The following is a 26,283-nucleotide window of genomic DNA, read 5'->3' as shown; positions in this document are numbered from 1 at the left end:
TCAAAACTCCCGACTAATTTGTAAAAAGCACTTTCGACGAACAACCCGTGGCAGCTGTTATGTTCCGGTATTTGTCTGCTCTTTCTTCGCTAGAAACTCTTTATTTTTAAGTGCTATCCTAGTTTCAAGCAGTTGCACACCTCACTTATTGATCCATAGTCACAATGACTTACATAAATTCATGGGAAGAATTTGCAAAAGCTGCAGAAAAGTTGTATCTTACCGATCCGTCGAAGGTTTGTCATTTGTTCGTAATCAAATTTTGTCAATTTTATGGTTTTTAACTTTGTGGTTTGTGGTCAGAATCGAATGGGTCTCACTAAAAAAGCCGACAACTGCCGACAACAAGTTAAAATTAAAAACATAAATAAACATTTAATTTATGTGGAAGAGTCATATATATCACTTTCAAAATGCTGAAAAAGTTTTACCTGCTGTAGTGTAAAGTGTCTTGGAAAAGTTTCCGTATGGCGCCACCACTTTTTCATTCGAAATAAAATAATATAGTATCTAATTTACCTGATTGATATGTCCCTTTTTGTAAAAATGAGTGAAAAAGTGGTGGCGCCATACGGAAAGTTATCCAGTGTCTTTAGTAAGTAAAAAAATTATTGTATACTAAATTATAAAAAAGTAAACGGAAGTTTTTTTACCCCAAATTAAATACAGAAATTAATAAAAAGTACAAAGTAAGTGTTTGTATTGTCACCTCTTTGTTTTATTTTGACAGCAAAACAACTATTGTATTGAGTATTGAGTAGAGAATTGAGTTTTATAACGACTCGGCTAATAAAAAGTCCTCACAAGCATTCTGAATGCAGTAGTACCATGGAGGTACAGAGACAATTCAGCGGTTCGGCCATCTCAACGAACTGTCTGTTCACACATCAGACAGCTCGACAGATGGCCAAGACAAGTTGTCGGATGGTCGTTGTATTCGTGTTCGTGTGACCATCAAGTTGTCTCATTTGTCGAGTTGGCCGAACTTACAAGTTGTTTGTCGGAAAAGTTGTCTGAACTCCGCACAGTGTGTTTTTTGGTGTGTAATACAAAGAAAACTGATGTTTTTGCCGGTTAAAGGCACTGTACACTATTGTTGGCATTAAACTGTACTTGGTAACCAGCAATAGAGAGCTGATTATAGTTTAAAGTTAAATGTTAAAAGACTTAAGATTTGAAGCTTCTGAAAAGGCACAAATTTGTGCAGCAAAGGTGTTTTTTCCTTCTTGCAACTTCGATGACCAATTGTGTCAAAATTTTCACAGATTTATTATTTTGTGCATGTTTGGATACACCAAGTGAGACGACTGGTCTTTGACAACAACCAAAGGTATTCAGTGAACTTAAAGACCGGAAAATGTTGATCTATCAATGACCATTTTGAAAAGGTATAGCGTTACCGAGGTGTAAAATGTTTGACTCCTTTTATAAGCCCCCCAGAGAGTTTTGCTAGTTTCTAGTTATGTCCTAGGGATGCTTTTCAACAGTACACTGAACTTGCCGGATAGACCAACTTAAAGGCAAAGTATACAGTTGTAGATTCAATAAAACCAAACTGTAAAAGTTTCAATTCAAAAGGATTTTGAGATAATGCTGAGAATCTGGAGCCGTTATGTCCATGCGGTAAGAGTAATCCGTAATTGAAATGCACAGTCTGAGAAATGTTTCCGATGCTTGCTTTCAAGCTGCTGTGATTCGTACCAAGTAAATTTTGGGGTAGTTAATTTTTTTTAGTATTACCAAAGGTATTTCCTCCACTTAAATCAGCATTAAATGTACAGAAGGAAAGAGCAAAACATGTTTCATCAGCGATATCATTTTGTGGATTATTTCTAACACATAATTTCTTGTCCTTTCCTCTTAATTTTAGGCCAGGATCGTGATGAGGTACAGACATTGTGATGGCAAATTGGCAATAAAAGTCACAGATGACATAGTGGTAAGATTGAGGCTGGTGATTTTGTCACACTTTGAGAACAAAGCTTACATGTGAACTACTCCTATTGTAGCCAATGTGATCAACATGGTAGATCACATTGGCTACAATATGTGTAGTTCACAATTGAGCAGCAGTAACAACTGTGAAAGACCCCTTAATAATGATAATAATAGTGATAATAATAATAATAATAATAATAATAATTATAAACAGCATTTATAAGGCGCATTATGAATCAAAGATTCCTCAATGCAGCTAACAAAAAAAAGATTCAACAATGCAAACAAAAGTAGATACAAAACCCCTTGCACCAATGTCGCACTTAAATGCTCTTACAGTTTGGCCATGTTGTGGCATCAATTTGTACAGACAACTAATTGTTGTATACATGTGTATGACGGCAACTTTGCCTAAAATGTGCACTACATTGCAAAACACTTGGGGACATTGACTTCCAAAATTAAGGACACAAGTTTTCAAGACTCTGGCTCAAAACTACACTCCAGTGATCAGAAACACCAGAGCTTGAGTCCAATACGCTTGAATACTTGGCCACAACATGACGTGTCAGACAACATAGTCGTACAATAAGATATTGACAAAATAGGATGAACACCAACATAAGCCTATTCAGCTCAGTTGGTAGAGTGCCAGCACATTTCTAGAGGTTGCTGGTTAAAATCCCGCTCTAGAAAATTTGTCTTTGTTCAACCCCAAGTTATAAAGTTACAACCTCTTTAACAAAATATTTGCTGCCCTTATGGCAAGGAAACACTCATTGGATACATGTCCACACAAAATTGTCAGGAGAGAGGCAACCTAGGTCTGCTCAGACTAAGGTAGGACCAATAGGAGGGTTACAAAAAGTTTCTACCTCTTGTTGAATTCATTATCCGATATTGTTCCCATATGTACATTTCTCAACTAATTAGAAACCAGGGTTACGAAGGGCAAGTTACGTAAGGTAACCTTTATGTTTATATTCCCCAAGTCATCACAAAATCCGGAGAAGGAGCATTAACGATTGCAGGTCTTAGGATTTGGAATTTCATACTCCCTTTCAATAAAAAATTCTAGCTCCATGGCCAAGTTTAAAGGTTTGCTAAAAAACATCGTTTTTTAATCTGTAATATTTGTCCGGATTGGTCTGCACTTACAAGTTAAAGAAATCCCAGCTTTAGCTGGACTCTCTCTCTCTCTCTCTCTACTACTACCTGATTGCTGCTGGCTGGGCCTAGCAGTGGTTTTCTACTTTGTTTTTTCCTGATTCCTTTCCCATTGTTGTTGTTTTTTTCTTGGTCATTCTCAGTGCTGTAAATCGCTTGGGAAAGGCGCTTTATAAATGTTGTTATTATTACTTACTATTATAACCTTGTTTATTAAAGCCATTATACACTTTCGGAACAGAAAAAAATAAAAGTTCACAGATTTACAAATAACTTACAGGGTTTACAGAAGGTAATGGTAAAAAGAGTAAAAGACTTCTCTTGAAGTATTATTCTATGAAATGCTTTACTTTTTGAGAAAACATTAAAACAATTATGAATTCTCGACATCGAGAATTACGGATTTATAGTAAACACATGTCAAGACATGGCGAAACGTGCAGAAACAAGGTTAGTTTTTCTGTTATTTTCTCCCGACACCGATGACCGATTGAGCCTAAATTTTCACAGGTTTGTTATTTTATATGTAAGTTGTGATACACGAAGTGTGGGCCTTTGGACAATACTGTTTACCGAAAGTGTCCAATGGCTTTAAACAAACTTCTTATTCTTTGAATACCACTTTTTCTCTTCTACAGTGCCTCCAGTACAGAACAGAACATGCACAGGATGTCAAGAGAATAGAAAAACTCAACAGCAAACTCATGAGACTCATGGTCTCCAAGTGAAAAGGACATTGTGAAATTTATACTGAGACTGTTTGCTGTTTAATTAAGCAGCAGCTTACCTATGGGAGTTGTGTTTTACCCACTGGGGAAAGAACAGCACCATGAAACCTTTACTGGCAATTGCAAAGGACATCTCTTCTGATCACCTGGAAAATATAACTGCACCAGAATCTACCGAGAGTTTTTATTTAGGATTATATACAGTAGCGGGTTCTGCGGAGGAGACAGTGATGTCTATTATAACAAGATGTGTTCATCCAATGTGAAGCAGATCATGTTTTTGCAGCTTCTCTCTGGAAAAGAAGACCTAAGAAGTCTTTAAGTTACTACTTCATAAAGAAATTTAAAATCACAGTAATGTTCCTTTGCTAGTTTTTTTTTAAGGAAAGTCACAACTTTGGTGTTGATGATTCAAATTCCTTTGTATTCATGTTACAACTCTCACCCCAGATAAGGTTCTTTATTTAGAAATATTATCAATATGGTTGAATGAAGTGGTGATCAATGTTGTACCTCCCCTTTTATAACTTTTACCTTCTTTTTGTTTCCATTAAGTAATCTTAAATTTACATCTTCAATTTTGTATCTATTTTATTTGATTGTGCTCTGAACGTCTAATTGTATTTCCTTAAAGTGTTCAGAGAGTCTCAAAGGTGAAGTGAGATTAAGTCTTTTCATCACATGAGTACCGTTTCTTAAAAAGACCAGCTTGGACAAATCGGCAACAAGTGACCTTTGCTGAAAATCATTTCAAATGTTTTCAATCAATGAGGAGAATGAGTTCACATGAGAATTAACAGATTGTAGTTCTCTGCTGCTTTTCAGAAATATTTGCAGAAAGCAAATTTTTTTCATCACCAATGTTAACATCATTTGTGGGAGGTCAGTTCTAAATATACGCTTTGTTGCAGCGTGGAGGTATGACAAAGCAACCTCCCACAGATGACATCAAAGTATTGTCATGACGCATGCCGTCAACAGCAGAAGTTTAGCTTGTGTTCCAAAATCTTGATGTTTGGGCCTTGCTTTTTCTTTAAAAAATAAAATTACAATTTAATTCTGTTAATTATTTTAATTGTTTAACACATGAACACTTTGAAATAAAATTCCCTTTAATAATTTCTTCTCTCAAGTAGCTGTTTAAAGTTCTAACAGCAGCATGAAATATTTCGTTATTTAAATTTTAATTAAAAGACATTTTTTTCCATTCCAACAGAAAATCAAAATAACAACAACAAAGAGCAGTCATGAGGAGAATTGGAAATGGGGGCATAACCAGAAAATTCAATGATGCTTAATGGTCCAATAGAAATAAAACAGAAACTCTGACAAATGTGTCAAAATTCACTAACACATTTACATGTCTAAGCTTGGTCTGGCATGCCAATGCGGTTAAAGGCAGTGGACACTATTGTTAATTACTCAAATTAATTATTAGCATGTTGCTAATGGAGCTGTTGATAGTATAAAATACTGTGAGAAACGGCTTCCTCTGAAGTAACATGGTTTTCGAAAAGTAATTTTCCACGAATTTGATTTTGAGAGTTTAGAATAAGATTTAGATGTCGCGAAATCCAAGTGTGTTTTTCTTTCATTATTATCTTGCAACTGCGACAACCAACTGAGCTCAAATTGTCACAGGTTATTTTATGCATATGTTGAGATACACCAAGTGAGAAGACTGCCAGTCTTCTATGACAATTACCAATAGTGTCCAGAGTCTTAAAGATTTTAAATATTTATTGTGTTAAAAAAACATGAACTTTGTCTTCCCTGTGTATAAGGAGACTACTATGTACAAGATAGGCATAGCAACAATTAACTTGTACAACAATACCAAATTACAGAATTTACAGAAATACATGAGAAATACAGAGCTACATGGTGGAGTGATTGTCTGACCATAGAGGAAGGACCACATACTTGTATTTTGAGTCAAAGTGAAGTTCTTAGTACAGAGGACTATTTAATGAGTTAAAGGTGACGGTGGGCTTGGTGTAAAATAAATTATTTGTTGTTCCTCTTATGGATATACAAAAAGTAACTCTTGACAATTTAAGGATTCAGTTCAGAATAAAGAATAAATGACAATTAAGTAAAGTATTGTACATTTTGTTCATGTCTTGTTAAAAAGTCGTATTTAATAATATATTCACTGCAGTGTTTGTCAGAAGGGGTGTGTTTGTTTGATTTTACAAGCTCTTGTGATTGAGTAGAATAATATTAATGCTGAACTATTATTATGTCACATATTCAAGTTGTGACTGGTGATCTGTCCATTTCTGCTGAGCACAAAATTTGTCATCAAAATTGAAATAAAATGTCCAGGATGTAGGCCTATTATAGACTAGATGACCGAACAAAATTTGCTACAGGGGTAATTGTTTAATTTGACATTTTCATGAATTTTCTTTTTGCCCGTCTTTTAAATGTATTATTCAGGCATGCAACTGTAACTTCACCAAAAAAGAGGAAATTACAAAATGTCAATGATTTTGTATAATTTTGAATGGTAAAACAAAAGAGGTGAAAAAAAGAGGAAATCTGCTGATCCAAGGAAAAGTTTTATGCCTGATTATTTTGTTATTAATAAAACTTTTATTAAAAACTACTCGATGAAAAATATTTTCGTTTGAAAAAATACAAGCGCATTTGTTCCCGGGAAAAGGTTTGAAATATTTCCAGCCGCTAGCCCGATTAGTGTGCAAGGTAAAGGGCGCCACTTGCGACGTATGCGGTGTAACCTTTTTGCCGTTTAAGGAAGAAGTTCCGTTCGTATGACGTCATTGATGTCTCTTAAAATGGCGGACGGAGAACTGAACATAGACACGGTCATCACCCGGCTTTTAGAAGGTGAAATCTTTACTTTAATCAGACATTTTTATAGTTTATATCAATTGATTAGTCAATGAGTTATATGTGTTCAGAAATCAGATTTTGTTTTGCGCTTACGATGTGTGGTATTTTGGTTATACTGTTTTCAACTGGGCGTTTCTTCAATCGCAATTTTAACTTTTTAACCAGTGATTGCATTGCATTGCATGCAGTGGTATGTGACTAATTTGAAAAGTGATAACAAGTTTTGTGAACTGATTAGTTTATAACGGTAGGGTAGTAAGCAGTAACTTTAGTCGCTCGTGAAGATTTGGTCGAGGCCCAAAGGGTGTGATGTTACCATTCCATTCCTCATTTTAAATTTAATTCCATGCATTTAATATTTTTAATTATTTTATCAGTTCAAAATCAAATAAACTTAATTAATAAAAGTTAAAACAGTTAAAAAGTTGAAAGTTTACTTACATACATTACACTTGCAGTAGCACTGCTTGCATTTGCAGTTCGTTTCATAAAATCGTCTAGATGATTGATAGAAATTAGCAAATTTCCTCAGACTTCAGTCAACCAGTTAACACATCATCAAGACATCATTTCATTGAAAAAAATAATTTTGGCTTTGTTTGAGCAAGTATCTTTTAAATTAAAGATCAAACAATATTTTTGTATACTTCTAACTAACAGTAAACACACAAGTAAATAACCTCTTCTCCTCAACGTCTAGTTTAATAATGTATCCTATACGTGACTTTCATTCCATATCCTCTCCATGAACAGTGATGAACCTCATTCGGATCCCTGCTCAGTCATAAATCAAATCATCATCATATACGTGTAGGTCAACACAGTTGAGTTTTTAGTCAGCATGTCCAAAGTTTGATTTGAAACTTTTTGCACATCACGTTTATGTACCACTTGCCCTGGTCTTTTTTTATTTGGATCTTGTTTGGATCTACGTGTTTTTGTTTCAACACAGTGGTTCATATCATTTGTATGTTTATACACAGTCACCAATCCGAGCGCACAAGTTTGGAGCATCCGTCATTTGCTGCAGTGTCTTCAGTGCCTACATTATGCACAAAGAAACCGTAGAAGACCCTGTTAGTTTTTTTCAATAGAGTGTGCTAATTTTGTTTCATCGGATTGGTCTATTGGTAACTAAACTTCAATAGTCAGAATTAAAAGATATTTATCATACTCAAAGTCAGCATTCGAACATAAGTCTCAACTGAAGTGGGAGTATTTTAACAGTTGATAAAGACACAGCTGGCTTCGTGTGTTGTGTTCGCAAGCTCATGTACGCAAATTTAAATTACGCGGAGCGCAATTCATAGCTTTTTAGTACCAGCGCGTAATATGTGCGTACACGCGTATACACACCGACCGACGTGCTCAAAGCGATTTTACAAAAGTTATTGAAAATTCACTAACTTCGAAAACATTCGCAAAAGAAACAGTGGCACAATGTCTATTTTGTGAGATTGTTTCGCTTTTTAACATTTATAAGGGCATTTATGAATAGGAATAAAAGAGTGGTGACTCGTTCTTAAACGGTAATTTAAAACCTTACAGGGTCGTGGCTGAGCGATAAAGGCCCGCCACGACCCTGCCAGTTTTAAACAGCCGTTTTAGAACTCGTGTCTACTCTTTTATTCCCTTACTAAAAACGTGATATTGCTGGAATAGTCTGGGTGGAAGTTTACTGGCCCAGTGCTTAAAGAAGTTTGATGAGTTTAAGATGGTTTTTAGTATTCCTAATATTTTGTTTATAACAAAAACCTTGTACTTGATGTTTTGTAGTTCGGGGATGCAAGCCAGGCAAGACGGTGAATTTGACGGAATCAGAAGTCAGGGGACTGTGTCTTAAGTCAAGGGAGCTCTTCCTTAGTCAACCAATCCTCCTAGAACTTGAAGCGCCGCTGAAAATATGTGGTAAGTAAAACCATGGGAAATCTTGCAAGAAGTCCCAAATTTGTCAAGTGTAATATGGATATTTAGGAAGTATAGGGTATGAATAGCCTCGTGTTTTGGAAGGTTATAGTTGGTCAAAAGAATGTGATTTGCGCATTGACGTAATTTCAGCAAGCAATGGTTTGTTATGTTGCTGGTAGCAATTGTCATTGTCTGCACTGATCTAATGTTGCATCAAAAGACTTGCTTACTAAAATGGCGTTTCATCCCGAGTTCCCCATCTCGACCTTCAGCAGTCTTTAACCTTAAAACAGGTTTAATCCTATTGAGCATCTTACACAAGGTGTATTAAAAGAAATTAACTCTTAAGCCGTTAGGTGTACGTACTTCTGCTTTTTCTATAACAGCTCAGGCCTAGAATTACTACACTGAGGCCATGGCTTGTGTTGCCCCTAGTCTTGGCCTTGGGGCCCCTAAAGAAGTTTCCCATAGACTTTCAGATTTTCCAACATTGTAACCTTTCAAAATTAAACTGGCCCTGCCCTTTAAAAGATAAAATTCCAGGCCTGACAACTTACATTTAACAAAAACAATTTTTTTTTTGTGCATGAAGTGAGAACTTATTTAACTACATTTTCATGCAGAAATCAAGTTATACATATCATTGTTGATTGATATTTCTCCCCACAAAGGAAGACACATCCTGTTTTCTCAGTTCCTCGGGTTAACTACCACAATAAATAATTTTTTTCCAAAAAACCTGGGCATGATTTCACAGAGTGCTCTAGCTACTAGATTGATTCAAATTTTTAAGCCTGTAAATATCAAGTGCTAAGCAAAGTGTGGCCTCACAAAACAAATAAATATTGCACCTTTATTAAAAATTCATCTTGAAGATTATTTTTTCCTGTTTGGTGAGCCCAGAACCCAATCTCATAAAGCTGTCAAGCAGAAAATCCTTCTTTGCTAAGCACAAAACGAGTCGGGTACCAGTTGCAACAATGTACATTTTATTTTGAATTATTTTGGCTGGTAACCAGATTCTGTTGATGCAAGATTTGTCTATGCTTAGCAAGTTTTTATGCACACAGTCTTTATGAAATTGGTCCCAGCCCAGGTATGTTATCAGTTAGGATAAGACAGGGACAGAATTCCTTCTCAAAAATTTGAAGATGATAGGCATCATCCAAAAATGAAAGGGGTCTTCTTCATAATTCATTTGTTTTCATTTTTGCGTTCTCTCAAAAGCTTTGTATTTTGGGTTCCCAAAGAGTCGTAATTAATTACCTCAGAAACTGCATGTTTTAAGTATCAAAAAATTGGTTTCAAATGGTTCGCTCTTTCTATTGTAAACGCTGTGATGGTTTTACTATGAATAGCGTACCTAAATGCATAAAATGCATAAATGCAGAACAATTTTACACGAGATCTGAAATACATAGTGCTCCAGTGAAGAAGGAAAAAACTGCATTTCTTTTTCGGTCTGGTAGGCCTAAACCTTTCTTTTTTCAACCCCAAACTATATATAAAAAAACTACCCAGTCAGGTTCCCTTGTGGTATATGACTTATGAGCATTTATTTTTGTCACAAGAGTTTACCATGGGAATATACACACAAATCTTGTATGACTGAGATCGAATTGAGCTGGTAGGAGTGAATCAAAGGGTTACTCTGTATGGAAAAGCATATCTCTCATCACTCATCATTTAAAAATATGTTCAGATTATTTGAATACCCATTTGGTTATCACAACGTACTGCGTCTTAGTCAGAGAGAGAGCTCTATAATGCTAATTGGCTTGTATCAAAGTGCAGTGTGCTGTGTTATGTTGGATCGGAATGTGCATTAAGTCTACCCAGTTGTTCCTTACTCTATGGTCATAGCAGCTATGTCTTGCCACCCCAGTGGTGAAATATGTGAGCTGCTCATCCCACCAGCTGTGGTGCCACCAGCTGGGTAAAAGTGTCTACTCGGGAGTCATGTGTTGTATAAGATGGACTGCTGTTATAATAAGATAATGAGTACTGCTGTATGCACCAATCTTGATTTAGCATATTTGTGTGAATATAACATAACTACAAAACTATCAGATGTTAAACCTTACTAAAGAAAACAAGTTTCAAGTTTAGTACAAATATTACGTTAAATCCCTACTATAATTTTCATTGTTTAAAGAGTTAGAAAATTGTTTTTTGAATTGTTTTCATCATCGTGGAACATCAAAACAAACAAAAGAGATACATTTATTTTATAAGTAGTCTCCTTCCTTTGTCCCCTTTTGTTCTCTTTATTTTTTCATTCACTGTTTTGAGTGTTTGGCTTCTTGAAAGTTGTAGATTTTTACAGTCCAGAGCAACCAAAAAATAACGAAAGCTGTAATACAGTATCAGCTTTTCACGGACAAACAAACTACAATACTTTTACTTTGACTGGTTATAGACGATGTGACCTCTGACGTCACTCGAAAACTATAACATGATTCGCGCGCATACCGCCAGGCAAAACCCTTGTGTTTTGGCAGCCAGCTAGAAAGTGTATGCAATCTTACCATGACTACGCGTCTTTTTGCCCGGCGAAACATGACGTACACAGTGTTTTGTCAAGAGAGGGCGGTTTGAATGTAAACATAGGTCACATCGTCTATAGTATGAATGAGATTGGTAGACTACAAGCTCTGCTAAATTCTTTACTGTTTTGTTGGTCATAGTACAAAAATGTCCCCCAGGTTTGAACATTCAGCATTATATGCAAGAGAGCATGGAGGAAGTACATTGTCTCAGGACAGGGTTGTAGCTAGATTAGTTTTAGTGGTGGGCAATAAATCAATTTTGTTTTGAAGTCTCAACCAAGGGCCAGTGGATCACCAAAATTATCCCTGTTTAATTATGGGGGGCTATAATTGCTGGAGTGCAAGCTGAAGCTTAGGCATGATGCCAGGTTTCCAAACTGTTCATGTTATGGGGGTCCATGCAATATGTTGAATTGCCTTTTGACTGTGTTCTTTCTCTGTGACATTTGATTCTCCTTATCATTGGCTGTGTCTCAGATCTATTCAAAGTAGACAATATTTTGATTTATTATCATGGTTCTAGGGGAAATTAGCTCTGGGTTGCACAATGTACTTATTTTGCTCAGAGTCCTGGGCAAAAAATGTTAGCCCAGCCAGCACCGCCTACCAAGGCTGCAAGTACAAGACTGATCAGGGAGGTTCATTTCAAACACTTCAGCCATCACAACCTCTGTGCTCGTTCCTTTGATCCCCCTGCTTGTTGTATCTCCTTCTATTTCTACCTCCATGATTGTATCATTTCTACCCTTATGATTCGATTGTTCATGTACTTCATAGGATTGCATTGGCTTATTGCCAAGTCTTCATGTGTGAACAAGATCTGTATGATTTTTTATCATTTTAGAGTGATGCAATAGTTGCATCAGGGATGAGCGATGTTGTTTTGCTTTGGAGCTCAAATGACCGCAGGCCTAAGACCACAGGCCTAAGTCCAGTGGTTTTAGCGTTTGGACAGTAAACTCAAACCAGACAAGCCTGGGCATCTGGAATTTCACAATAAATTTTGAACAATTTAAAATTCACATGAGCATATAATACCCAAGTTTTAAAAAGTGTTTGCCATGAATCTGATAATCTAGGCCACAATGTTTTAAAGGCACTGGACACTATTGGTAATTACTCAAAATAATTGTTAGCATAAAAAGCCTGCAATGGAGAGCTGTTGATAGGGTAAAACATTGTGAGAAACAGCTCCCTCTGAAGTAACGTAGTTTTCGAGGAAAAGTAATTTCTCACTAAAATATTTGAATTGAGCTGAGGTCTCAAATTCAAGCATCTGAAAGCATACAACTTGTGCGACATGGCTGTTTTTTCTTCCATTATTCTCTTGCAACTTCGATGACCAGTTGAGTTAAATTTTTCACCGGTTTGTTATTTTGTGCATACATGTTGGGATACACCAAGTGAGAAGACTGGTCTTTGACAATTACCAATAGTGTCCTGTGCCTTTAACCACTAGACTAATAATTATGAAATAATGGAGTCTGAACAATAAAAACCTATTCCTGGATTGTTAAATGCTACAGAACTTAAGTGGTAAAGTTCATTCAATGTATATTTGGTTTTGCGGTAAGCTATGTGTGTATCTACTTGCCAGGTAGAGTTTGTTCTCAGAGAACTGTCTTGCTTTATTCTACTGCCGCGGAGTAGATAATCGGAGGTTCGGGAGACTTCTTAGATCTGAAAAGAACTGTCCTGCTTTTTAACTACTGCCAGGGCGGATGGTATAGAAAATAAACTGGACTACTACTTTAGCTTAAAGGACCGTAATTAACTGTACTGCCGCGGAGTCAGTTCTGAATTGGTCTCAACGTTTCGACTAGTTTGCTCTAGTCATCAAGTTGTATAATTTAAAGTCAACTTAAATGTGTTTAATCAACAAATCAACATGAAAGAATGGACTTTTCTCGTTGTAACTTTTCTTGTTGCATGGTAAAGGTTGTGGGTTCGAATCCCACATGGGTATGATGGACTTATGATTTTGTTTTTCACTTGTGGAAAGTAGTACTGAGTGTGTACAGACAGTGCTTGTATAAATATTGGGGTTTGGATCTCTCTATCCCAGCTGCAAATGCAAAATCCATTACACTGATCATACTTCCTGCCTCCCAAAACAAGAACTTTGTTTCCTTATTAGTCCAAGTTGAAGTAAATGTACTCTAGCATGATCTTAGTTGTTCTCTTCGAACTCATTGAAATGACATGGTATGCTGTTTTAAATTTTTATAAGGAAATGACAAATTGTGTTTTGGCAATGGTGAAACTAGCCGACGTTCATGACATGAAAGTGTACATTTATGCATAATAAATAAAAACAAACTCTTTATTTACGACATCATGCATGGCCAATGTTGTGGGTTCGAATCCCACCTTAGTGATATAAGTGATATTCTCTCACTCTGGAGTCTGGACCAACATTTCAGAAGTTTTGCCTTTAGGCATATTGAATTTTGAAACAACATTCTCAGAATGTTTTTTTATTTGTATATAAAGTATATATCTCATTCTGGTTTTAACTTCAAGTGGATGATTTTTGTAAACTTATCAAACAAGTTTTTTTTTCTTTTCTTGTTTTGCTTATTGAATGTTCTGCTAAATTGTGATCTTATTGGCATACATGCATTGGCCCGCAACTAGCCCGTACCACGGCCTAGAATTTGCTCATATCAGCCCATTATGCCGTGACTTGTGGAGGCGAGGGAAAGAACTCTGCATCAGGGTGTTTGATTTTGTTAGTACAAACATACAACTAAAGATTTGTAAAGCGTCTTTACATCAAGATCAAAGCGCTGAAAAGAGCAAAACCAATGGAACTATTACAATGACACCAATAAGATTTGGGAGATTTTTTGAGATTTTTTTTTTTTTTTTTTTAGCGAGGATAGATCGTAGTAAATCATTCAAGGGAGTCAGGGGGCTGAAGTGCATGTATGCTGAATAATTTCATATAGGCTAGGGAAACCTACTGCTGCTTTCTTGAAGAAATGTGGCTGAGAGAGCGTAGACAGTTTTACATTTTGTACATGATGTAGGATAGACTGTTATTAATGCCAAAGTTCATGTAGAGTGGTATGAGGTATTTTTGTGGAATGATTCAACGAGGCAGCACTCGGGCCAAGTCATTAGTGGGTTAGTCACTCCATTGTGATACATTGAATGTGGGTAGCAATTACTCAGTCCGTTTCTCAAATTTGTTGGGGAATAATGGGTTTGTAAAGAAAAATCACAATCATTGTTCAAAGTGGAAGTCAATTTTCAGAACAGTTGTAAACCAGTCATTTAAAAATGTACACTTCGCAACCAGGGCCGGATTTCATAAACGCCTGTAAGCATTGCATAACAAAAATGGCTAAGCACAGAAAATTTTGCCAAATAGAAACTGGTTACCATCCCAAATGCCATTGTTGCAACAATTTGTTGCAACTGGTGCCCCACTCAATTTTTGCTTCGCATAGACATTTGCTTAACAGTATTTTCTGCTAAGCAGCTTCATAAAAATTGGTGTGCATTGCACATGGCACTATTTGTTAGATGTACCAAACATTGGTTGTATGTTTGTCTGTCCATAGGTAAGGGCACAAAAAGGAGTTTCACTTAACCTTAACACCTAAATGTCATCAGTCATTTGCGGTTTATTTTTAGATAAAGTAAAAAACACATATGTTTGGTTTAAAAATGGATGTATCCCCCCTTTCATTCTTTTTTGGGGGGTGCCCTAAAATACTCAATTAAATTGTTATGTATTTTTGCTTCATCACGGTACCGTTCTTTCAACGCTTGATTTAATTTGCCCGTGTTATAGATTTTTAATTTCTACAAAGCCAGCAAATGTTAGTCGGGCTATTTTCTCCCTGAAATTTAAATATTTTTTTAAAAACAGGAACATGAAGATAAATCACTCTGTACTTGTGTAATTTACGCATGGCAGAATTGAAATATAGGTTACTAAATTGTGTTGAACTGAATCATTTCAATGTACAGGCATGCACTGTATGAGCTGATTTCCTCTTCCCTTTTTTTCAAAAACAACAGTCTCTAATTGCACACATGAAAACAATGTAAAGCGGTTGATTTGCTTGGCCATTTCCTCTTAGTTTTTTTTTTTTTTTGGGGGGGGGGGCAAATATAAAAGTTTGATGTAGGAAAAACAGAACATTTCTGAGTGAAGGCGGGACATTGAAACATGAATTCTCTCAGGTCATGCTCTAAAGGGCACTGTCATTATGGCGTGCACTTGTGTAGAGTTCAGAATTTAATGTGTGGCCAAAGACAAGCTGTGGTCAAGTTGTTAAAATGAAGTGTAATTCGAAAAGTATCATATTTTATTTAGTATAGCCAGACACCATTAGGACCACAACATAGTAATTTATTCCATCTTAGGGGGAGGTTGTCAAAGTTGCATTACATTGGCACACCCTTAAAGGAGTGGTATTTGATAATCAAACACTATCACAAGCAGGCCCTTGAATGTTGGCACGTTATATTGTCGTTGATCACAATCACACCATACTTATTGTGGTGACATCAAAGGGCTATTGAATTAGTCATGAACTATCTGCTTTTGTGGGAGCGTGTTACTAGTTTTTAGAAAAGTTTACATGTTTGTTTCAGTGGAGGATAAACATCAGACCATTCACCGGTACGTGGGAAAATGTAGATTAGAAAACTGTGCCTAAATGTGGCCCAATGAGTCGTGTGTCCCCCCCCCCAAAAAAATTGTTTTTTTGTTTATTATGTATATATACATATAATTTATTAGTCACCCAAGTATTCAATAACAACACCCTCTTGTACTGAACTACAGCCCCTCCCCCTCAATGGTCCTGAAAAAAGCCTGAGATTTGTATATTTTTTGTTTGTTTACATGAAGAAACCATTCTTATTGAGTTTTCGCAGAACATTGTACATTGAATTTGTTCTCGTTTCCAAACAACTGATGCAAACAGATAATAGCTTTTGTTGGAAGAAAGTTATCAGCGCTATTTGGAACATAACCACACAGGGCAGCATAACATGCTAACACATTATGTTTGCCTAAGTGTATACTTCCTTGTTTGGTTTTGAATCACCAATGGTCTGACTTGTGGTACATTGTCTGTGGTGCAAGTTGGTACAGGTTTGCACTTAGTGTTATAGTACAGACATCATATGTATATTTTTTTATGTGTAAAGAAAGCAAATGTTGACTTTAACGTAATTCTACACTTGTTTTGCAAAAAACAGGAAGGGAAATCAGTTCAATCATGGATGGCCAAGTTCGCTGTGAGAGAACGATGCTATTTTAATTTTGCGAAGCACAAATCTTACAGTCTGTGGGACACTTTTAAAGGGGTGCCATGGTCAAGACTAGGGCAATGGGGGTCATGGCCTTGATGTAATACCTGGCCTGTAAACAAACCTCATTGCATCTCATTCTTCGGATAAACTAAACTTTAACACCAGTTTTCCCAAACTTCAATTTAAAAAAAAATTCCCTTGAAGAATGCACTTCGCTGACTCAATACAAATTGGGCTGTTTATAATTTAGACCTAGATAGTACATCTATAGTAAAACAAGATTTGGCATCATTAACTAAGCATTTTGGAAAGAAAAACTACAAGACCGTAGGGCTCAAATTATGAGAAGAAAAGTAAATGAGAAACATTGTCTACACAGTTAAATATATAATTGTTTGTTCTTTAAAAGTTTGTCTCATAAATGTGTATATATAAGAATACTTTCGAAACTCACCAGAGTCAGACTTGAAAGAAATTTATAAAACTCAAGTCAACATTTAAAAATAACTGTTGGAATTAAAATATATTTATTTAAATGAATATTACAAGACTGCAAGTTGGGTCATGAGTTTATGGGCTTGATGCTTTATCCAGCCCTGGGCCTGTGGTGTTAATTGTCCAGCCCTGGGCCAATTTGCGAAGAGGTGTTTAAGCACAAAAAGATGCTAAGCACAACAAATTTATCCTTACCAGACTAAGGTTAACAGCCAAACTACCATGTTACATGCATGTGACTGTATCCTGCTCATTCATGCTTAGCAGATAACTGTTAAGCAATATTTTCTGCTTAAGCAGCTCTATGAAATTGGGCCCTGGCCAAAGAACCTTGAAATTAAAAAATGTGTGATTTATTTATTTGTGTCATTCCATTCCTTGCAGGTGACATACACGGTCAGTTCACTGACCTTTTAAGGCTCTTTGAATATGGTGGCTTCCCACCAGAGTCCAACTATCTATTCCTAGGAGACTACGTGGACAGGGGAAAGCAGTCGCTAGAAACCATCTGTCTACTGCTAGCTTATAAGATCAAATATCCAGAGAACTTCTTCTTACTGAGGGGCAACCATGAATGTGCTAGCATCAATAGGATCTATGGCTTCTACGATGAGTGTAAGTCAACAACAATATTTTTTTATTTTGAAAACAAAATAATAATATTTTGTTGGCATTGGATGTTGGCACAACTTTGTAAGATAGGATCTATGGCTTCTACAATGAGTGTAAGTCCGACATTTATTTTTAAAGATTTAAAGATTGTATTATTATTTTTTTTTTTTTTATTATTATCTGATGTTGGCACTTTATTATTAGATTGAAACAATGAGTTTTTAAAAGTTTTTCACATAAACAGGCTTGTCCATTTATTTGGATTTGCTGATTTTTGTGAAATCTGTACATGAGCTTTTAAAAAATTTCTGGGTAAAAATAGAGCAGTCACCAAAGGTAGTTTTTGTAATTTCTGGTGATGTACTGGTTAAGTCTGTGAATATCCTGAAATGTAACATGTGGGAGATTCTTGATCTAGAATAAGGAAAAAACCCGGCCACCCAGCCATTTGTCAGGAATTTGTGAGATGGTGAGAATGTGTTCATGAGGTGAAAAATTGAATGTTCCATTTAAAAACACTACATATTGTTGAGATATGTATTTAGCACACTATAAATGTTTTACTATTCTTCTTTTGAGTACTATTCATGACTATCAAGAATGCCTTTTCCATTGATTTAATTATTTCACCCATCTATAAGCTTTGCCTTTTTTCTTGGGGTTGGGTGTTCCCTTAAATGAAATGAAGTGGAGCAGACATGTTACCTAAGTCTTGTCCGTATGTCCTTATTTCTGCAGGTAAAAGACGCTACAATGTCAAATTATGGAAGACGTTCACAGACTGTTTTAACTGCTTACCGATTGCTGCTATCATCGATGAGAAAATCTTCTGTTGTCATGGAGGTAAGGCTTTCTGTTTTCGTCAAATATATTTTCCAGAAATTTGACGCCAAGGATGGGGGAGGGGAGGGGTGAAACAAGTTCCATTAAATAATTTGATTAATAATTTTGATAATTTAAGTTGTTGACGAGAGCGGAACTTGAAAATGCTGGTGCTCTGCCTACTGAGCTATCTAGTCAACTGAGTTGGCAATCTCTCTATTATGTAAATATCTCCGTCCATCTAGCTCCAACTCCCAAGGTTCTTCGACAACCCAAAGTGAATTTTCTTTTTCTTGTTTTTCTTTTTTGCAGGGCTTTCACCAGACTTGCAGTCTATGGAACAGATCAGGCGCATCATGAGACCAACTGATGTTCCCGAAACCGGTAAGTTGTGAGAGTTAGGCCGTGTTATAGAAATAGCACCTGCAGCTGGATCACCATTTTACTAAGGGAATAAAAGGGTAGAGGCGAGTTCTTAAACGCCTGTTTAAAACTAGCAGGGTAGTTGGCGTGTGATAAAGGCCTGAGCTGAAGGCGATGGCCTTTATCACACAGCAACGATCCTGCAAGGTTTTAAACAGCCGTTTAAGAATGAGTCGCTACTCTTTTATTCTTTTTCATAAATGCCTTTTTGGTTATAAGGCGTAATAAAGTGAGAAACTCTGTAAAACTTATCCGTTTCCGACGTGCTTGCGCTCTGTTTGTCCGTGTGTTGCATTGTTATGACTGAGACCAATTACCAATAGTGTCCAGTGCCTTTAACATGTGAAGGTGGCAAACATCAACAATTTAAATGGTCCCAATGTACAGACACAGTGACTTGCACAGTCTATGTAAATATAAATGGAGCTTGTCATTAATTTGTATTATTGCAGCGTCACACACTGAAGAGGATCATTCATGATTTCATTCAACTTTTTGTTGCAAAAATAGTTCATGGGGTGCTATTTCAACCCTAGCAGAGTCTTTCTCTTTCTTAGCCTTCAAGAAAGACTCTGCTTGGGTCAAAACGTCAGACCATTTGCTATGTTTTGCATTTATACCACAGGTCCTTATTCTCATTTCTCACTCTTTTTTGTCTTCACGAAAAGCAGCAATGCTGACTTGCATAAATACACTGCAAAAGATATCTTGCAGTATTCTGCTCTCTTTGGTTTTTTTTTTCTTTGCAATGAATTGCATTGGTATGGTATTACCCTGTGTTACACAGTAGTGCTGTAAAAGGATACATGACACTGACTGGAGTAGTGCTCTCTGAGGAAATTTGATTAAACCTGAAAGAAGAATATGGCAGGTTTGGGGTCGGCCAACCTTCAACCAGTTGAGGCAACTGACTCATCTCTTCCTGTGAAGACCCATAAATAACATTTTATTTGATAAATTACCTGGAAAGAGTCAGAGGGTCTGCATAGCTGTAATGCTTACCATCAGCTCGGCTTACTGCCAAATTCTGCATTATTAACGATCGCCATTTCCCGCTTACTGTGCAAGCGCCGAATTTCTGTGCTAGTTGTGTGAGCGAATAATACCTAGATTCGCTAAATTTTCACAGGAATGATATTACATGTACATGTATGTGTTGGGTTGCTTAAGTGCGGATTCTTGTCTTGTCTTGTCTTTTACAGTTACCAATGTTTATATGTTCTATGTGTGTTTTAAGAGCAAGACCCTAGCCTTGTTACCATGGGTAGCATGCCTTATCAAAGCTAATTAACTGGAAAATTGTGACTGCCCTGCGCGAACGCTTGTTACAAAACTTCAAAACTCATGTGTAAGCTTGTTGGCACATGTTCATGTACATGTAAAAATGAACAAGTTTTGGCGCAAAACATTTCAAATGAATTATGTGTGTATATGGTCACTCTGGGCTGCATAAATTTAGACGTATCCCAAAATCGGAAAGAGAATGAGAGGGGGCCAGTTCTTCCATATCTTGATGCGTCTTTTGACAGCACGCTTTGTGTAGTGTCTCTAATAAAGAATGGCTCAAACGCAGTACCAAAATGTCCAATGAAGTTGGGGTTGCAATTGATCAAGGTATGCTAGGAAAGGAAAAAATGGCGCAGCCAGGTCGCACGCCACTATATACAAAGTTGCAAAGCCTGTTACAGTAAGTATTGATTACAGGCCTGGAATTTCATCTTTGAACTCGTTTGAAAAGGGCTAGGCCATTTTAATTTTTCAAAGGGCACTGCCTCTAGAAAATCTTAAATTCAATGGGAAAATTTTGAAAGGCACCAAGGTCAAAACCGGGGGCAACATGGCCTCTGGGGCCTGCTCGAATTTTAGGCATGGATTATCTAAATTTACTTTCAAACATTGGACAAACGATGATTATCTACGAGCACTGTCAAACATTTGAGAGCCCACATGTTATACTTCTGTGAAGGAAACATTGTTTGTAACTTGAGTCATTAACTCTTTGTTCTGGTTATGGGTAGGTTTGTTGTGTGATTTGCTGTGGTCTGATCCTGACAAGGACACGACAGGCTGGGGTGAGAATGATCGCGGAGTCTCCTTCACGTTCGGCGGTGACGTCGTCTCGAAATTCCTCAACAAGCACGACTTGGATTTGATATGCAGAGCTCACCAGGTATGTGTTCAATTTCATGTCTGATGTCAAGTTTTTTAAGTCTTGTGTTAGCATTCATTCAGATGTAGAAATGACATGAGGAAAAAAGTGACAGATTGCAGCTGATATCACCCATTATTAACAGAATAAAAATGTAGTCAAAAATAGTTACCTGTTCATGTTTGTTTTGTTGTCATTTAGCCTTTGAGAAAGACTCTGCAAGGGTCGAATTGTCAGGCCATTGGTGTTTTGTTTTTTTTCCATATATGCGTGTGACATGCTCTACAAAAACGAGTTGCTTGTCGCACAACCCACTTTCCAGTATAGGGCTGTTGAGTGATAGGAAGGTGAAGAAAAAAACCAAAAAAACATGTACTTATTGTTGATCCCCTAGACATCAATAGTGGATGGTTTTATTAAGCAGGCTGTTCCCCCAGTATGGGTTATTTTCAGATTGTGACATAATCTATTTTTCAAAAGGTCATAACTTTTGAACCAAACATCATACAAGTGTGTAAGATATGTCAAAATGAAGCTTGGTGTATGCTCTCTTCAGCTATGTATAAAACCCAATAAGTCAATTGTCCCCCTTGTGACTCATTTTTGCAGAGCCCATCACATATAACACAGAACGTACCAAAACATTACAACTGCACACAATATAACAACAACAAAATCTGTCAATGTCATCTTTTGTGAGATTTAGTCTGAGTTTGCTGTTAGAGGTGTCTAGCAGCATGAATGTTTGCTTTTAGTCATTTGAAACTAATCATCGAACCATCCCTGGCCTACCGTACCCTTCTTACTTTGAACAGGTGGTTGAAGACGGATATGAATTCTTTGCCAAGCGTCAACTCGTTACCTTATTCTCAGCGCCCAACTACTGTGGGGAGTTTGACAATGCTGGGGGCATGATGAGTGTAGATGAGACGCTCATGTGCTCATTTCAGGTAATTCTCATTTCAATTCAATTAATCACAGGTTTGTTATTTCATGCATATGTTGAGATACACCAACTGTGAAGACTAGTCTTTGACAGTAAAATGGTGTTCACTGCCTTATATGTAGGGTAATTGTTGCCTCAATAAAAAAAAAACTGATGTGAGATAATTTAGGGTGGCTAGTGCCTCAATCCTTTGTGAATGAAAATGTCAAGTGTGCAAAAAATTCCTGTCTGTATTTTTTTATATTTATTTATTTATATGTAATTGTGCCTTCAAACGTCCTCAACAAAAAGAGCTGCCTTGAAAATTTCAATATTTGAACAAGTCAATAATAACAAAACTAATTTTTCTTGTAGATTTTGAAACCCTCGGAGAAGAAGGCCAAGTACCAGTATGGCGGTTTGAACTCTGGACGTCCAATCACTCCGCCCAGGGGAGGTAACAAGAAATGAGCCGTCCAATCAAGGCAATCACAGCAACGGGGTTTAAGGTAGAACTACTCGGCATTAGGCATCAAAGGTCTTAGGTTCAAACTCCCACTCATGATCTTGGTACAGTCAATGCAACATCATTTGATGGGTTACGTAGGGTCGATGCACTATCATTAGGTGCATTTCATAGGGTCAATGCATCAGCATTTGCTGGGTGTCGTGGGATCAATGCAACATTAGCTGCATTGCAGAGGGGCATTTTATCTTTCCCCAAACAAATTGAAACTAAGAATGAAAGAAATATACCATTGTTTTCTTATTATTCTTTTTCTTAATACATGGTACTAGTCAAACATCATCTCAGTAGATAAGGAGTCTTATCAATTTGTTAACAATGGTCTGCTCTGCTGGCCAAATGGAAAGTTTGAGTTGAAATTATAGAAGAACCAAAAAGCAAACATTATATTAGTCATGAATCAATAGACCTTGGTGACAGCCATTTTAATAATATTTTTTTGTAAAGGTGAGTTAACATGAAGTCTCCATTAATCTGTTTTCAGTTTTGATTTGTATTTACCTTTTTTCATTTAAACATAATGATTATTTCCAAATTGCCTAGGTCGAAATGTACCCTACTTTTTGCAAACCTCTGTATTTCAAAGAACTTGGTTGGTCTGGGTGAAACACATAATGCAAAGTTTGAAATCCTTTAAAAAACAATTATTGTAATCTTCATGTAATCTTCATGATTTTATATTTTGGGCTCTTTTGGGTTGGGTTTGAACATTGTCATTACCTGTAAATATTTGTACAGTCTGCCATAGGGGAAAAAAGCAAAATAATTTGTAAGCAAATAATGCAAAAAAACAAAAGGGACTAACACGTAGTTTTAAACTGAGTAAAGGCCTTTTTTCTTTTTTGTATATTATCATAAACATATTTTGTAATGCTTCTAGAGATGCTAACGAAGAAGAAACTTAACAACACTGCACAACAAAGTGGAGAACAATTCCGTCACTTTCTTGCGAAATGCCCTTGTCGTTTTTTATCCCATCCATACAAGTTTCAAATCTTACGGTAAACTTCTAATTCCAACTGTTTGTCTCTTGTTTCTGGTTCTTTTTTTGAAGACTAACACACTCTGATGATTTAATGCAAAGTTTCATTGTTTTTTTGCGAGTCTCTATTTTGTTGTGGTCTGTAGCTTGTGCGCAATCATGCAGGAAGTCAAACACAAGTCTGTTTATCTTCATTACACAAACACTCCCAAACATAGTGCCAGTAAAGAAACAATATTATTGCATGTTTGCTTGATCACATATGTGTCCCTGCGTTTACGTATAGCACTGAAACTTGTAAGTCAAATCGATGATGGGAATGGAATACTGAGATGATCATATGATGTGTCCAATATTAGTTTGTTTAACTCAAATTTAACATAAATTGTGTCATCTTTTATGATTCTTGTCAACATGGTTTAACATATTATTGATTTATATTAACAGATCAATGCTCCATTTTGCATTACGTTTATTTGACTTTCTTTTCATTGTATTATAAATAATTATATCAAAGTTGTTATTGAGACTGATTGGTTTACTTAGCTATTTAAGTTCATTTTAGCTGATTTAGAAGAGTAAAAAAAGGAATGTTTTAAATATAATGTTATTGTTTGCGAGAGTGGCATTTGTATGCAGATTACAATTTTTTACATATGATAATGTCATGCGAAAATGTGGGGTGAGGAGAGTCATGAAAGGTATTCTGCTGAAAAGGTGGTTTATAAATTCAGAAGAGAACCGAGCTCCTTCACGACTGCTGTTTGTTTTTTGGGATGTAATTATTTGTACAATTGTTTTTGTTTGATGATATATTTGAAAGTCACATGCCAACTGTTATATTTTTTTAATTGGTTTAGCTGGGTATAAATCACGAAAAAGGTAGCCAGTGTTTTGTTGTCTCAAAATGTTCAGAAGTGAAAACTCAAATGAGTTGGCATTATTTATTTTGTTAATTGTTTTGGCCAAATGGTATTTCTCCTTCACTTCCAGTGTGTTTATTCCTTTTTTTGTTGATTGTCTTCAAAGCGTCCTTTTACACTACATGCTGAAATAAGTTTGATTTAGATGTTGCCTAAAAGATCACCCAGCGCCTTTTGTTTATGTCCTCAACTGGAAAAGTATTGCGACCAAAGCAACAGCAGAAGACAGGAACTGAAAAGTGACTAGAAATTCTGATTAGAAAAGATACTGTTGTGCAGCTAATTGAAAGAGAGATTGTCATGCAGTTTGTCTTTACTGTGCAATGAAAATACTTCAAGCTTAATATTTGTTAATGTTTTGTTCTTGTAGGTGGTTAGTAAGACAAGTATTTGCATTAGAAAAAAATGGTTGAAAGATTATTGCAATGAGTTGGTGGATTCATACTCCACTCAGGTTCTGAGCAACCAACTTTGTTCACAGTTTAAAGAAAAGGCAACTCTGTCGGTTGGTGAACTGTTTTGTTTTGTTGATTGCATTTGTCTTTACTGCAGTTCAATTTTATGCAGGAAAATCATTGCTTCTTTCGAAATCCAGTAGAAGGGATCAAAGAGTAAAGGTTGAACACCTACAACAATTAACTGAATAGAAATGGGAGAATTACAGAAAATGTTGGTATAGGAATAGTAAGCCTAGTTGTTGAAATGTTAAAAGAGTATTTTGAAGTGAGGTAGGGTTTTGATACATGATTCATTGTAATTCTCAGTTGCCGACGAATCATTTGTTTTTTTTATAAATTCAGTGCCTTCCGGACATTTTTCATTTGTTAGCGAGTTTCAATTCAAGTAGGTTTTGAAATGTTGCAGTGGTGCTCAAAGAAAAGAAAAAATATCCTGTGAGTGGGTCAAGATGTCACTCACAATGGCACAAGCTGAAACAGTAAACAGTGGAGTCTAACATGGGCTTTTTTAACTCCCACTAGACGGTTTGGGATGATTTGCAGTGTCGGAAGTGTATGTTTTCCCTCTATCAATAAAGGAGGGAACATTCACTCAAAATGAATCAGTGAAAGTGTCGCCTCATGCCAAAATGTGACAACCGAAACATCAGCTATGACATTAATGCTATTCGATGTCTTCAACAATCTATAGGTGGAGAAATACTTGTCATGTAGAACCAATAAGGTGTTATTCTCATATATTTTGATGAGTCAAATTTGAGTTGAGGTAATTTCTTGTTATTCGAGTAAAACTGATTCAAGTTTTGAGGTTTGGTAAGAAGTGTTCGGTTTTGGCATGAGAGCATCTCAAACGATTCGGGGATTGTTTTCCTATTTAACTGATGTTCAACATTTTTCGAGTAGACTTAGCCACAGAGAGGTTACTGGTGAAATAAATAAATATATTATATTTAATCATTGTGTTTAATAGCCACTTGTGGCTCAGAGTTTAAAACGACACTAACTTTTACTATTGCCCCCCTTTTTTCTTCAGAAAGATGTTTTGTCGATGTTATTGTAGAATTTTATGCCAATGTAAAAAGTTATTGCACTTTCATTAGAAAATAAACTGTTTTACAAACAAGTTTACTTGAGTGGATTCTGTGCTCTAGAAAAGTTGAATGTTTATCAGTAATTCCTTGTGAAAGTAGGGGATAAGAATAGTTTTGTGTAAAAAAGTTTTAAAATGGCCGCCACTTGTGTGTGACAGCTTCACATGATAGTACACCCACATGGGCCCGACTAGGCATTGTACGATGCCAGTCTCCAGTCTGCAACAGATGAGTCCAACTTGTAGCTATGGGCCCAAGCAGAAAATACTGCCTAAATTGTTTTGTTAAGCAAGTGTGCAGTACCAATCACAAATGGTAGGCCTATACATGCGACATGATACTTTGCTAGGAACTTTGGTAAACATAATAATTTGGTTGTGCGCAAAGAAACTGCAGCTGTCAATATAGGACTCGAAATGTCATTGTTCAAATCATATCATTTTAAAAAGAT

At 36.3% G+C, this 26,283-nt stretch overlaps 2 protein-coding genes across 2 annotated transcripts; both read left to right on the top strand.

The window, feature by feature from the left end:
• The first annotated feature begins 36 nt into the window (after window positions 1–36).
• LOC139934240 (signal recognition particle 9 kDa protein-like) lies at window positions 37–5,936 on the top strand. Its single transcript, XM_071928470.1, has 3 exons — window positions 37–236; window positions 1,871–1,939; window positions 3,744–5,936. Exons 1-3 carry the CDS (start codon window positions 165–167, stop codon window positions 3,831–3,833), a joined length of 231 nt encoding a protein of 76 aa, XP_071784571.1. The 5' UTR covers window positions 37–164; the 3' UTR covers window positions 3,834–5,936.
• A 674-nt stretch (window positions 5,937–6,610) lies between these two features.
• Window positions 6,611–25,864, top strand: LOC139934223 (serine/threonine-protein phosphatase PP1-beta catalytic subunit). Its single transcript, XM_071928469.1, has 8 exons — window positions 6,611–6,686; window positions 8,469–8,600; window positions 17,306–17,536; window positions 18,272–18,376; window positions 18,668–18,739; window positions 20,797–20,948; window positions 21,743–21,877; window positions 22,228–25,864. The coding sequence occupies exons 1-8, from the start codon at window positions 6,611–6,613 to the stop codon at window positions 22,321–22,323; spliced, it is 999 nt and encodes a 332-aa protein (XP_071784570.1). The 3' UTR covers window positions 22,324–25,864.
• Window positions 25,865–26,283: the final 419 nt, after the last annotated feature.

This window comes from Asterias amurensis, chromosome 1 (assembly GCF_032118995.1).
Source record: "Asterias amurensis chromosome 1, ASM3211899v1".
Classification (NCBI taxonomy): Eukaryota; Metazoa; Echinodermata; class Asteroidea; order Forcipulatida; family Asteriidae; genus Asterias; species Asterias amurensis.
This window is presented reverse-complemented; position numbering and strand designations above follow the sequence as displayed.

Coding starts and splice junctions, on each gene's coding strand:
- LOC139934240 (XM_071928470.1), top strand. CDS start 165: ATGACTTACATAAATTCATGGGAAGAATTTGCAAAAGCTGCAGAAAAG. Junction 237..1,870: donor ATCTTACCGATCCGTCGAAG/GTTTGTCATTTG, acceptor TCTTAATTTTAG/GCCAGGATCGTGATGAGGTA. Junction 1,940..3,743: donor AAGTCACAGATGACATAGTG/GTAAGATTGAGG, acceptor TCTCTTCTACAG/TGCCTCCAGTACAGAACAGA.
- LOC139934223 (XM_071928469.1), top strand. CDS start 6,611: ATGACGTCATTGATGTCTCTTAAAATGGCGGACGGAGAACTGAACATA. Junction 17,537..18,271: donor CTATGGCTTCTACGATGAGT/GTAAGTCAACAA, acceptor TTATTTCTGCAG/GTAAAAGACGCTACAATGTC. Junction 18,740..20,796: donor AACTGATGTTCCCGAAACCG/GTAAGTTGTGAG, acceptor GGTTATGGGTAG/GTTTGTTGTGTGATTTGCTG.